The 13,235-nt window shown below is 41.2% G+C and overlaps 1 protein-coding gene across 1 annotated transcript; it reads left to right on the forward strand.

Moving 5' to 3' along the window:
* Window positions 1-2,696: 2,696 nt before the first annotated feature.
* LOC114662315 (putative zinc finger protein 286B) lies at window positions 2,697-6,460 on the forward strand. The gene is made up of 2 exons (XM_028815711.2): window positions 2,697-3,333; window positions 4,848-6,460. The coding sequence occupies exons 1-2, from the start codon at window positions 2,952-2,954 to the stop codon at window positions 5,750-5,752; spliced, it is 1,287 nt and encodes a 428-aa protein (XP_028671544.2). The 5' UTR covers window positions 2,697-2,951; the 3' UTR covers window positions 5,753-6,460.
* The last annotated feature ends 6,775 nt before the right edge of the window (window positions 6,461-13,235 follow it).

A 13,235-nucleotide genomic window follows, 5' to 3' on the forward strand; every position in this document is an offset into this window, starting at 1 on the left:
GCAGAGGTAGACCGACTCAAACGGAAGCTGGCGCATGAGTGAGGAGGGCCCTGCCCAGCTCCCCCCCTTCCCTCGGCCCCCAGCCTCTGTCTCGGATTAGCACGAATATATCGCTCCTGGAAGCGAATTTTGATTCTTAGCACAAGGAGAGAAGTCGCAAAATCAACCGGAATGTTCAAGCAGATTATAGAAAAATAAACCTGATCTAAATCCATTAAGTAGTTCTTTCGTTCTCTAGCTAAGCGGAGATAAGGTACATACCCAGAGGCTGGCGCACGAGTGAAGAGGGCCCCGCCGAACGGCCCATAGCATCTCCCTCAGTTTTGCGCAAAAAAATCGGTACCACAAGCGAACTTTGATACTTAGCACGATTAGAGAAGTCGTAAAATCAACCGGAATGTTCAAGCAAATTATAGAAAGAACAACCCGATCTAAATCCATTAAGTAATTATCTCGTGAAAAACGGACAGACATACAGGCAGACAGACAGATGTTGGAGTTTATAAACTTTATGGCCAAACGTTTAGGGATGCCTGACTATCACAGCTATATGTGCTTGTTGGATATTCCATTCCAAAATCGTCATATTAATACGGGATTGTCTCCCCCACGCTCTTCTGGGAAGGGTTGAAGTTTGCCTTTTCAGACAAAAGAGCATTTGTGAGGTCAGGCAATTTTGGAGAAGAAGACCTCACTTGCAGTCACTGTTCCAAATTCATCCCAAAGGTGTTCAGTACACTACTGGTTCTTTAATGGCATTTTATGTTTCTTTACTGGTTTGTGTGGTTCCTGATATATGGCATTGCTTGACAGAGCACCGTTTCATTCTGAGAAGGGTTATTTGCATGTGAAGTTGGTTCAGTCTGCTTAGAAAAACTTTCTAATATGAAGAAGAAACCTGAAATATTTAATGTCTACTATAGGTGATGCCACATCCAGGTGAAGGTTCCAGAAATTATCTTTTATTTATTTGGATCTACAGGCTTCATACAGTAAATAACCATGTATGGACAGATTTGTGAAATACCAATAGGTTCCTGATTTTAAAGGGACCAATGACGTAGCTCCATGCCGCTCGGGGCGGGGCAGGGCGGTGCTTCAATGTGCCGCCCTCCAACATATCTGAATATGTTAACCTATAGAAAATTAAAATGACGTATAGAGGAAAAAATAAGATACATTTTGCATACATTTATTCATATGTAGAGAAACAGCAATAATTTTTCACATATAATTATTGATAAGCATCAACTAAACAAGAATACAGTATAGACGCACTGATAAGCCGTGTTCTAATTATTAGTTTAATGTAATTACGCTGCGAAAACCAGAACCAGTATAGTGTACAAGTGATGGGGATGTTTTCTGCCCAGAGCAAGAACGCATTCGGAATGATAACGAAACAAAATTATAAATTGTAAATTAGTTGTTTATCTTCCTAGAAACTCTTATCGGTATAATGTTTATGTTTATTTTTGTTATTGCCTCATAAATTTCATCTGCTGCGTCTGATGCCGTCACAGAAGGACAGTCAGAAAATTATTTTTGATGCATCTGTAGATAAAAATCAGAAAATTTTACTTTTTTCATTCAAGAGTGACATTTTACCGAATCCTGCTGCTTACACATGCACAAATTGTACTGAGCCTTTTGGCCAATAATACCGCCCCGAAAATATGCCGCCCGGGGTGAACCGCCCCTTCCGCCTGCCCCAGGCTACGCCACTGAAACGGACTCTTGCTGCTTACAGTAGGCTACAACCGGCTAAATCAAGGATTTCTTAATCTGTTAGTGTCCTGCTAGGTAGCCTACACAACATTAAAAATTTCTTTCTTTCTTTCTTTCTTTCTTTCTTTCTTTCTTTCTTTCTTTCTTTCTTTCTTTCTTTCTTTCTTTCTTTTTCTACATATTAGGAAGTTTTTCAAAGCACGAAGAATCAGCTTCATGTATGCAAAGAACACGTCTCAAAATGGAAAGCTACTTTGTCAAGCAATGACTCTGTGAGGAACTACACAACCCAATAAAGAACCATAAACTGTCGCTATATTATTTTTATGAGTGTAAACGATCCGAAGCTCCTTGTAATGATTTGTTTGAAGGGTTGTTCCTGCCTTGCTCTCGATGCTTGCTGCGATTGGATAAACGTTATTCGAAAATGACTGGGCTGAGAAGAGACGGTGTGTCTGGTGTTGTTTCGATTTACGATAAATGGATCCAACCTCACTTCAAGTCTGAGTCGGAAAATTGAAATTTGCCATTTATACTTCACGCTTCGATACTGTAGGTGGCGATAATACACCTTCTTGTCAGGTGCGATCTGCCAAAAAAATCCATCCATCCATTTTCCAACCCGCTGAATCCGAACACTGGGTCACAGGGGTCTGCTGGAGCCAATCCAGCACAAGGCAGGAACCAATCCCGGGCAGGGTGCCAACCCACCGCAGGACACACACAAACACACCCACACACCAAGCACACACTAGGGCCAATTTAGAATCGCCAATGCACCTAACCTGCATGTCTTTGGACTGTGGGAGGAAACCGGAGCGCCCGGAGGAAACCCACGCAGACACGGGGAGAACATGCAAACTCCACGCAGGGAGAACCCGGGAAGTGAACCCAGGTCCCCAGATCTTCCAACTGCGAGGCAGCAGTGCTACCCACTGTGCCACTGTGCCGCCCAAAAAATCCAAGAAGAAGAAACCAACAAAACGTAGAAACTAGGGAATTGTTAACTAGTGGTGGAAGTGAACTATTCATTAAAAGAGCATCTCGACAGCAGCCTCGAGCTGACAGCCAAGGAGACCGTCCGGACAGTCTTGCGCAGATTAGCGGAACTCCACTCGAAAAGCGAGGAGCAGAAAAATGGAGACCTGGGGGGAGGCGCATTGGATTACTTTAAAGTGTCCCTCATAGCAGAGGAGGCGGTGAAGGTGACAGCTCAGATCGTTATGTCCGACTTAGTAGATTTTGTATTGAAGCGATTTACAGATTTCCAATTCAAGATATGCGAATATGAAAAGGAAATCCATAGTCTGAAGCATTGGCTGGAGTTGTCTGGAGATGAGCGAGTTGCAGCTAAGAAACGGGCGAGCTATAAAGTGCAGACAGGCACACGAAACTCTGCGAGACACGGCGACCCACTTAATGAACAAGATGGGGATCCTGGAACTGGGAACTGCGAACCCAGCTATCAATTTGCTGGGCACAGAAAGGAGCCGGTCATCTATGCATTAGCCAGCTCATCTCGTGTCAGATCGGTTGCTCCGGCTTCATTTCAAAATCTCGAATCAATAGAAATCAGCGCCAGAAGGGCGAAGTGGGACAATCGAGGTGCGTGTAAATTTCACTCCACTTGAAAGGTGGGCTACATGCAATGTGCATTGAAGAAAGCGCCGATATGAGTTGTGATGTTGTTGAGGGTTTAACATGTGCCGTCTAGATAGATATTCTAGTACACTAATTAATATTATCATCACATATCTTCCACCTGTTGTCCATAAACCAAATCTACGTAATTCAATGAATCATTCCGTTCTTATTTTGACGTGTCTCTGTTTATGAATCAAACAAAAGCCCATCCAGTGTGCAAACAGTTCATCCAGCACAGAGTCAGAGTGGTAATGCAAAGTAAGACAATACATCATACAGTGCAAGATGTGGCGAAGGTCTCTTACGGGGAACACCAACTCCTACAATGGATTCAAAAAACTATTCAGGTCCCTTCATTTTCAGCACAGTATATAATGTTGCAGATGTCATTTTCCTGTGATGCATACCTGTGTCAGCTGACATACTCACCTTGAACCTGGGTCAGCAATAGTCACGAAATTGAACTGGGCAATGAGGACACATATCATATCTGAAGGAAGTGGAGATGCTGTTGAGCCTTCTTGGTGGGTGGCATTACTTGACCAGAAATGGTCCGCTGCCAGATGCACACAGAGAAATTTGGTGCTATGGACCAATTTCAAGGCAGAACCCTCCATGTGCATTGGGTGTTGTCAGCATGAGCCTTCCTGAAGTCAACAATCATCTCTTTCATCTTGTCCACATTAAGAGACAGATTGGTGCACTTGCACCAGTTCGCCAATCATTGTATCTCCATTCTGTAAGTTGACTACACCCCATTGGAGAGTCAACTTACCACCTTTATGTCATCCGCAAACTTAATGATAGTCTTAGAGATAGTCTTAACCGTACAGTTGTGAGTCAACAAGAGTTAACAGAAGTGGGCTCAACCCCGGGGGGCACCAGTGCTCAGTGTGATAGTACTGGCGGTGTTGTTTCTGACACAAACTGTCTTGGGTCTCTCTGTCAGGAAGTCCAGGATACAGTTGGGTGTGGATACATATAGTGATATGTTCATACGTCAAACATGCAGTTGTGAAACATTCAGAAAATGATTACAAATCTACAGTATATGTCCTACTTGACAGCAAAGTAAATCAAACAGTTATGCTTCTAGCTAACTACAGACCAACTAAAATTCTACCGTTGCAATTTAGAAATGGCGGCAAGTTAGCTTTAGGGGTTAAGCAGAATCTTCCATTATCTACGTAGCTGTGAGAAACTCACATTTAAATCAAGGTAATTAAACATTTATGCACATTTTAACATCAACATTAAACATTCTGAAACTGGTTCTTACAACCATAGCAAACACAACAACAAAACTGCAAAAATGGTGGCATCCATGAGACAAGCATACATCTGTTGTGCATAAAATAGTTATTGTCTCAGCTAACTCTTGTTTAGCACAATTTCCAGACTGATTTCAAATTCAAATTAAAGTGAGCTTTTACTTTCAGTATAAATGAATTCTGTTTCACTTCATCTTCCCACAGGAGCTCCTGAACTCTCTTTCCAAATTCCAGATGGAAAGGCTCACTGTGGCCTTTGCCTCCTCAATGTAGAACAAGTGACTGTGAAAGAAGCTGCAGGTGCTGACTCTGTAAAAATTAAAGGATTGACCATTGGGCAAAGGTCTGATCATTGGAGAGACACTCAAGTGGACCAGGGTGTGAGTTCAGTTCAAGTCAAGGATCAGGGGTTTTTGACTAATAAGGAGCTAATCAGTGCTAAAGAAGAGCTTTCTGAGGTGAACATTTCCTCTGTAAGTCAAAGTGAGATGCTCCCTGAACAGTCTTTACAAAAGAATGTTTTTATCCTGCATAAGGTTGAAGAAAATCATCTGGGTCTAAAGGAGAGCAATATATTCTCAACCCAGGAGAAACCAGACCATGATGTTCATGTAAATAGTGAGACAGTAGGAAGGAATTTCTTCCATGGAAAAAGCAGGGAAAACATTCAGCAAGTCGATGGCATAAACACTCATAATGAAAGCTCAGAGATACTCTGTGAATTACACCATTTCCAGAGAATTCACACAGATGACAAAGAACACCATTGTAGTGAAGACCCTAAGACTTTTGGTCATCTTGCAGACCTTAAACAGAATGAGAAGATCTGCTCAGGTGATAAAGCATTTCCATCTACTGAATGTGGAAAGACCTTCCCCTTCAGTGTAGCGGTCAACCAGCATGAGAGAATTCATGCAAGTAAAGAGCCATACCGGTCGAATGAGTGTGGAGTGTTTCAGGCAGCCTACTCCCCGAAAACAGCACCAGAGAATGGATACAGGAGAAAAAACAGACAAAAGTGTGGAATGTGGGAAACGCTTCATTCAGGGCAACAATCTTGTGTGCCACCAGAGAATTTACCAGAGAGAAAAGCTATCCCCATGTCCTGAAAGCAAAAAGACTTTCATCTTGAGTGAAAATCTCAAGCACCGCCAGATTATTCACAGAGAAGAAAACCCAACAGGATATACTGAATGTGTCAAGAGTTTCAGTGAAGCTGGAGACCATAATCCAATTCAGAGTTTTCACGGAACTTCCAGAAAGCCAGCAAAGTTTAAACAACAACCAGGGATTCAGAAGGGAGAGAAAGTGAATCAGTGTATGGAATTTGGGGGGACTTTTACCCGAGTTACAAGCCTTAAGTGTCATCAGATATTTCACAGAGGAGAAAAACCATACCAGTGTGCTGACTGTGGGAAAGCTTTCAGTCATGGTTGGGTTCTTAAACGTCATCAGAGGATTCACACAGGGGAAAAACCATACCAGTGTCCTGTATGTAGAAGGGCTTTCAATCTGGCCGATAATCTTAAACGCCATCAGAGAATACACATTGGTGAATGGCCCTACCGATGTTCTGAATGTGGATATTTGTTCACTCTGGCTGATCACCTTAAACGTCACAAGAATATACATATGAGAGAAAAATGTCACCAGAAGACTCACAAAGGAGAACAGCCCTACCAATGTGACGAATGCTGGAAGAGATTCAGTCTGCTTAAAAGCCTCAAACTCCACCAAGCAATTCACGTGGGTGACAAACTGAGTGCTCAAAGAGCTCCAGGTAGGCATCAAGAGGTTCACACAGAACAAATAGCATGTTGATGTTCGTATTCAAAGAATTCCGTTTTACAAGATTAACTTTTACCAGGAATTCGGACAAGAAATATTTTGTGGATGGTTTTGTGAAATCGCCTCTCTGTTTTCATTATTTTCAATAGAAACTCAGAATAGAGATGTATGGCTCAACTAAAAGAAAGTGATCTGTGATTGATGTTAGCTGCATGTGAGTAACAAAATCAGACTTTGCTGAGTTGACCATTTTATTATTTAGTTTTAGTATGAATTTGGCTAGGAATTTTTCCAGTGCAATTGGGTTAGGCCCTGGCTCCAGAGACCTTTGAATTGAATTAAGATGGTTTGAGAATGAGAAAAGATATACACATTAAAAAATAACAAATTGTGGTACTAACAATGATAGATAAATAAATAAATAAATAAATGAACAAATGAACGAAAGAAAGAAAGAGCGAACGAACAAATGAATAGAATTGAAAATAAAGACATTGTAAGCATTTTTATACACTACAATCTCAAACTGTAGGCTCCCTGCCCAGCAGAGCAGCAAATTGCCGGATTACCTTCTACTGGCTTGCCTATTATGCCTACAGTATCCTGCGTCCTCCTATATCCTGGTCTTGTTGATAAACAGAAAAATTGAAAAGTACATTGTTTTCTTTTTAATCAGTTAATAGCTAGTTAATGTCAAGAGTGACAGAAGCTGGCCAGACTGTTTAATAAAGACAATCAACGTCTAAAGCTGGGGAAATAAGTATTGAGCGCATCATTATTTTACCCGTTAAATTAAATTTGCAATACTAATGACACAGCCAAAGAAATCATAACATTCCAATTACGATTCATAAAAGAGTCACGTGCAATAAAGTGGAAAAACGTATTGAAGTTGCTAACTGAAATGTATTCTGTACTTGGTGGAGAAGCTTTTGTTTGCTATCACAGTTTCAAGATGCTTTCTGTACAAAAAGATGGGTCCTTCCAAGCATTCAGTTGGGATTTTGGCCCTTTCTTCTTCTTTAAATCTTAAAGAGTCTGGGGTGAATTGTGATCTTCAGTTCCTTCCACAAATGTTCTATTGGGTTTAAGTCTGTACTTGATGGAAGAACAGTTTCCCTGCAAAATTTAACATACCCAGTAATGAATTCAATAAGTCCATCACCATACTTTTCATAGACCTAGGCCCAGTCTATAGCTAAAAAGCAGTCCATCGAAGCGTCAGTTATGCTAGGTGACCACTTTCTCATTGACCTGCTGCAGAACAATGGGCTTATACTGGGGCATAAGATGAAAGAGATTGTGGCCTGATCTCCCAAGAAGGGGGAACAGCTGTATGAGGCTTTGACATGAGCACACAAGAGGACAATTGTTCTGTTATCCCATGTGCAGCACTTGACCAACTGCTAGAAAGTAGGCAAAATTGCAGATAGAGACACCTGCTTCAGAGATTACATTAAATAAAGTGTGGGTGCTGCATGTGAAATTTGGAAACAGTCATGTGTATGAAGTCACAGACTAGAAACAGTCATGTGTATGATGTCATGTGCTACATCTTAAACTGCAGAGGGAGGAATGTGAACTGTCAGCAGAATGGTGTGGGAAACCTCATGTAAGCAGATAGTAAAGGTGCATACCAATGGCGAGCAGCTCAATGTCTGGGGTGTATATTTTCTATGTAACCGTAATGTCCAGGATTACACCATTTGTTGTTTACAAGCACAGCTAGCCAATCAAACCCATCCTTTACTTTTACTGTACTGTTGGTAGCCTGGTAAATCCATTTAAGGCAATATGCAAATTCAGAACATACCTGTGCAGCCACATCTCATTAAAACACATAAAGCTACACTGAGGATATTCCATCTGCGATCTTGCCAGTACTGTTGATTCTTCCATCTTATTCGCCAGTGATCTTACCATTCAAATTACAATTGCCAGAAGATATGGCTTATACCTGCATTTCTTGTTTCTTCTTTTCATACCAGGCCTACCACCACAATATCTGTGTCATATCTCCTTTGGAATATCCATCTTCTGCTGGGCAAAAGAAGTCTGCCATCAACTGTCAATTATTGATTTTCCTGTGACTAGCACAGTCAGCTGATTGTATGTCATCTAGTTACAACTGTGAATTTATTCTTGTTAAACTAGTTTCCTGTTAAATGTGTGATCAATAATTCAATCGAGCAATGTTTTGTTTATTTCATACTAGCTGTCCTCCATGGCTCTGCCCAAGTAGTTGTGAAACAGGACACACTTTAAAAATCAATACACAAACAGGTATCCCTAGCTAAGCGAAGCAAGGTACAGTCCAAAATGTGGCCAGAGGTAGACCAATTCAAACTGAAGCAGGCGTGTGAGTGAGAACGGCCCCGCCCGGCTCCCCACTCCTGATGTCATGCTTCCACCTCCCCTCAGCCTCTGTCTCAGTTTAGCATGAATTTTCGCATCTGTTAGCGAACTATGATACTTAACGCAATTGCAGAAGTCGCAAAATCAACTGGAATGTTCAAGCAAATACTAGGAAAAAACCAGATCTATATCCGTTATAAATAGTTATCTTGTGAAAAGCGGACATGCAGACAGACAGACAAACAGATGTTGGATTTTATACATAGAGAGATATTGTGTGCTTTACAAAACCAAGAATGCAACACAAAGCAGAACAAAGTAACAATGTAGATCATTCACACATAAAAAAAGTGGTGAAAGCCTTCAAATATTCAGGCCAAGACTTAAAATATAAAACTATCAGCTGAATTTATATGAAAGTTGACTTTCTGATGGTGTGGTGTAGTGAGCATCAGCATAGAAGAACAAAAAAAAACTGAATTAAAAAACTAACTCAATGCAAAGATAATTGGTCCATCACACTAGTCAGAAAAGAAATGATTTTCAATATCATGGAACCTCCTGCACAGTCCTGAGGAGAGCCCTACAGAGAGGGAGTCAAAAACCTCCAAGTTCAGTCCAAGGTGAAAATCAAGAGTTTGGATTTGTGAAGAAGATCACATGAATGAATTGAAGATAGGAAACAGAGCTGGAGGTGGCTGGATGTTAAGATTTTCTTTGGGTGTGACAAGGATGGACAGGATTGAGAACGAGTACATTAGAGGGTCACCTCTGGTTGGACCAGAGAAGTGAGATTGTGCTGGTTTGGACATGTGCAGAGGGGAGATGCTGGGTATACTGGACTGGAAGAAGGATGTTAAAGATGGAGCTGCCAGGTAAGAGGAAAAGGGGAAGGCCTAAGAGAAGGTTTATGGATGTGGTGAGAGAGGACATGCAGGTGATGGGTGTAACAGAACAAGATGGAGAAGACAGAAAGATATGGAAGAAGATGATCCGCAGTGGTGACCCCTAATGGGAGCAGCCGAAAGCCAAAGAAGATCACATGAGTATCTGGGTTATGAAGGTGTGTTGGAATCAGCAACTTTTTAACCCTGAAGAAGAGTTTTTAAGAGGATTTAATGTCAGGGAGCCAGTCTGTGTAGTCGAACTCTTTAAAAGGTGGGTCGATATTATTAAAAGCATGTACCCGGAAAAACATAATTAGTACAAGGTAAAACACGTAATGATGAAAATCTTAAAAACTGACTTGTCAACTAGCCTGGGGGAATACAGGTGGGCTGAAATGAAACTGCAGTCTAGCTGAGGAAGGAATGGGGTTGAGTCAAGATGAAACAAGAACTGGTATGAAGTAGGGTGCAGGCTAATCCCCCTGGTCCGGAAGGTACATCTAGGAAGCTGGACCAAGATAAAGAAAAGGGTAACAAAGAAACATTCTCTGTCATTTCCCATATTAAAAAGGCAAACTCTTTCTCTGTCTTTCACATTAATTGTATAATCCTCCGGGTTTGTCTCCACACTCCAAGATCACTTCTGAGAGCCACTTGAACCCGGAACCGCTGATAACAAACCTGTGGATGAGCCTGGCCAATGAGGACACACACAGTCAGTAAAGGGTTGATGCAAATCAATTCAGTGTTTTTATTTATTTACAAGTGTTTAACAGTGCAGTGATTCTTAGAGTCAATAAACAATTCAATATAAAACCAGGTGCCAAAAATATGGAGGTCAGAATGTCCAAATAAGTAATTACAAGATTTAAATCACTGGAATCTTAGGGCATCAGTGCAAATAGTATAAAAACTATTTTATACTAAGTGAGTGAGTCAAAGCTATTAAAGGAACTGACCCCATTTTATTAAGGAACTTAAACAGTGACAGTAAGTTGAAATACAACAAAAGGGTAACAAAGGAGCAACCTATCTGACCCTACAGGGCTCTGACTTTAAGGATGCTGAAGTGGCACCATGACTTCCCTCCTCTCCCCCGCTTCATTCTGGCCATCCTATCTTTAAACCCTGAGGCTGTGGGTTCAAATCCTGCTACTGCCACTGTAGGACTATAAGCAAGTCACTTCACCTACCTGTGCTTCAGTTGGGGAAAAATAAAATGTAGCCAATTGTATTACAATTGTAGAGCCAACTCTGGGTGGGGTGCCAGTCCTTCAGCGGGTACACTCATATCCACTTATCACAACAGAATGTGTTATGACACTTTGGATAAAGGTGTGTGCCAAATAATAAGGTCAGTGAATACTGCAGTGGCACTGGGCACAAGGCAGCAGTCAACTCTGGGTGGGCTGCCATTCTTTTAGTGAGCACACTCATGTCCACTTATCACAACAGAACTTGTTCTGACCCCTTGGATAAAACTGTCAGCCAAATAATAAGCAATTTCTACATTTCTGAAGGCTTTTATTTCTAAGCAATTTTGCTGTCATATCCCACATCAGGAACCTCTCCATCAAAATCTTCTGCTCCCACTGGTCTCTACATGTACCAAAAAAACCCTGACCACCGGGTTGCCACACTTCTCCTGCTTCATTAAGGCACGCATGGCCTTTACATTCTTGTAATTCTCTCAGTACTCTTGGTAGTTACCTCTGTCACCCACTGCAAGCCAGATTTTGAGGACCACCCTCCCTGTTTTTTTTAAGTTTGTCTCACTCCCTCTCCTGTTTATGCCGAGTCTTTCCTCATCCTGACTGGAGACTCGAGCTCTAAGGCAAGTCAATCTATGAAAATAGAGTTCTGGCCTTAGTGATGTGTTTCACTCCAAGTTCAGCTGATTTTCAAAAAAGAAATAAAACCCCTAAAGTTTAGAAGCATGTGTTTAATCTGAAATGTATTGATTTGTAATTTTTGCACTGTACCAAAGCAAATAAATTGTATAGTGCATTTTACCAGTGACCATCATCCCATGTCACATGTAGGAAAGGCGCTATATAATAAAATGTATTATTATTGGAAGGCAAAAAAGAAAGTTTATGGATGTGGTGAGGGGGGACATTAATGTAGTTGGTGTGGCAGAAAATGATGTAAAAGACTGGGATATATGGAGACAGATGACCTGCTGTGGCAAAAGAAGAAGAAGATGTAAGGACAACTGTTTGATAATTGAACATGCCTGGCACGTTAAATGACTTCCACAGACTCAAAGGGTCAATAGTGGGAGGTGAACCAGCGGCCACTTGGTTTACATTTCAGAGACGTATCTACCAGGCCACCAACACAATTAATTAGTTACTCCTTGGGTGTATTTGTCATCCAGCGCTTGTGGAACACCCAATAAATAATTCACAATATGGTGTCCTGCTGGTTTAAGGTGACCACTGAACGTCTGCCACAGAGCTGAATACAAACACAAATTACAAAGCAAAATGATTGCTGGAAGCACTAAGGTCACAAATCTTTTTTCTCTCATTACACCGCACTTCATAAAGTTTGATAAGATATAGTGTTATGGATGTACACTGTAAATAAGTGACAAAAAATACTTAACAGTTAAATAAAATATATGAAAAACAGTACAGCCGTAGAGATTCAATATGACTTTCATGGATTCAAGTTACACCGAAATTTTTAAAGTAAACAAGTCTTTCTCATGCAAAAGTAAATGTGCTGAACAACTCCTTGTACTGGCTTCCTTGCAAATGCAGCAAAATTATAAAAAAACTAGACAAAGAGCCCGTTTCGACAATGTAAGATGAAACGGGCACGAGTGGAATAGTAATAAGTATAAGCACCACAAACCTGATATAGGTGTATTGAATGAATGCGTAATTAGGCCTCGAGCTGTAGTCGAAATCGCCTTTCAGGCCTCTAGAGCTTTAATCGAAGTCGCCTTTCTCTTTGAATTTTTGCGGCTGGAAATCCGCCGCCTCCCGCGATGCCGGTCTCGTAAGGTTTTTCAGACATGCGCAGAAGGCGACGTGCGCAGAAGGCGACTGCGCATTTGGTTTCAGATGGACGTGAGTGAGTGAGTGAGTGAGTGAGTGAGGAGACTGGCGAATTATGTATTAAGATAAATCATCCATCCATTCTCTTAGCTATCTTAATCCAACGTGGGGGCTGCAGAGGTCAGTGGATAACCCAGTGGCACTGGGAACAAGGCCGCAATCAACTTTGGGTGGTGAGCCAGACAGTCATTGGGCAGATTCAATCATTCACACACCCACACTCACTTATCATAACAGAATATTTTATGTTAAATTTGACCAACTGTAAATTTTAATGGCACCAAACTTTATGATATCACACAGCATTTCTTTTTGCCTCATGACTAAAGGTAACATGTATTAAAATGAGATTCTGCTGGTGTCGTGCAATATAATGTGACTGCCATCCTGTAACATCCAGGTCCAAACTTGTGCAATATAATGGTAATAATGACATCAAATCATTTCAGGATTGAAAGAATCCTCTAATTGGGTTACAAAGTGCAGAAGTTTCT

The sequence above is a fragment of the Erpetoichthys calabaricus genome, chromosome 12, assembly GCF_900747795.2.
Source record: "Erpetoichthys calabaricus chromosome 12, fErpCal1.3, whole genome shotgun sequence".
In the NCBI taxonomy this organism is placed as follows: Eukaryota; Metazoa; Chordata; class Cladistia; order Polypteriformes; family Polypteridae; genus Erpetoichthys; species Erpetoichthys calabaricus.

Excerpts from the sequence above, each read along its gene's own strand:
- LOC114662315 (XM_028815711.2), top strand. The coding sequence starts at position 2,952 with ATGTCCGACTTAGTAGATTTTGTATTGAAGCGATTTACAGATTTCCAA. Across the intron at positions 3,334-4,847 it reads GGCGAAGTGGGACAATCGAG|GAGCTCCTGAACTCTCTTTC; the intron begins GTGCGTGTAAAT and ends ATCTTCCCACAG.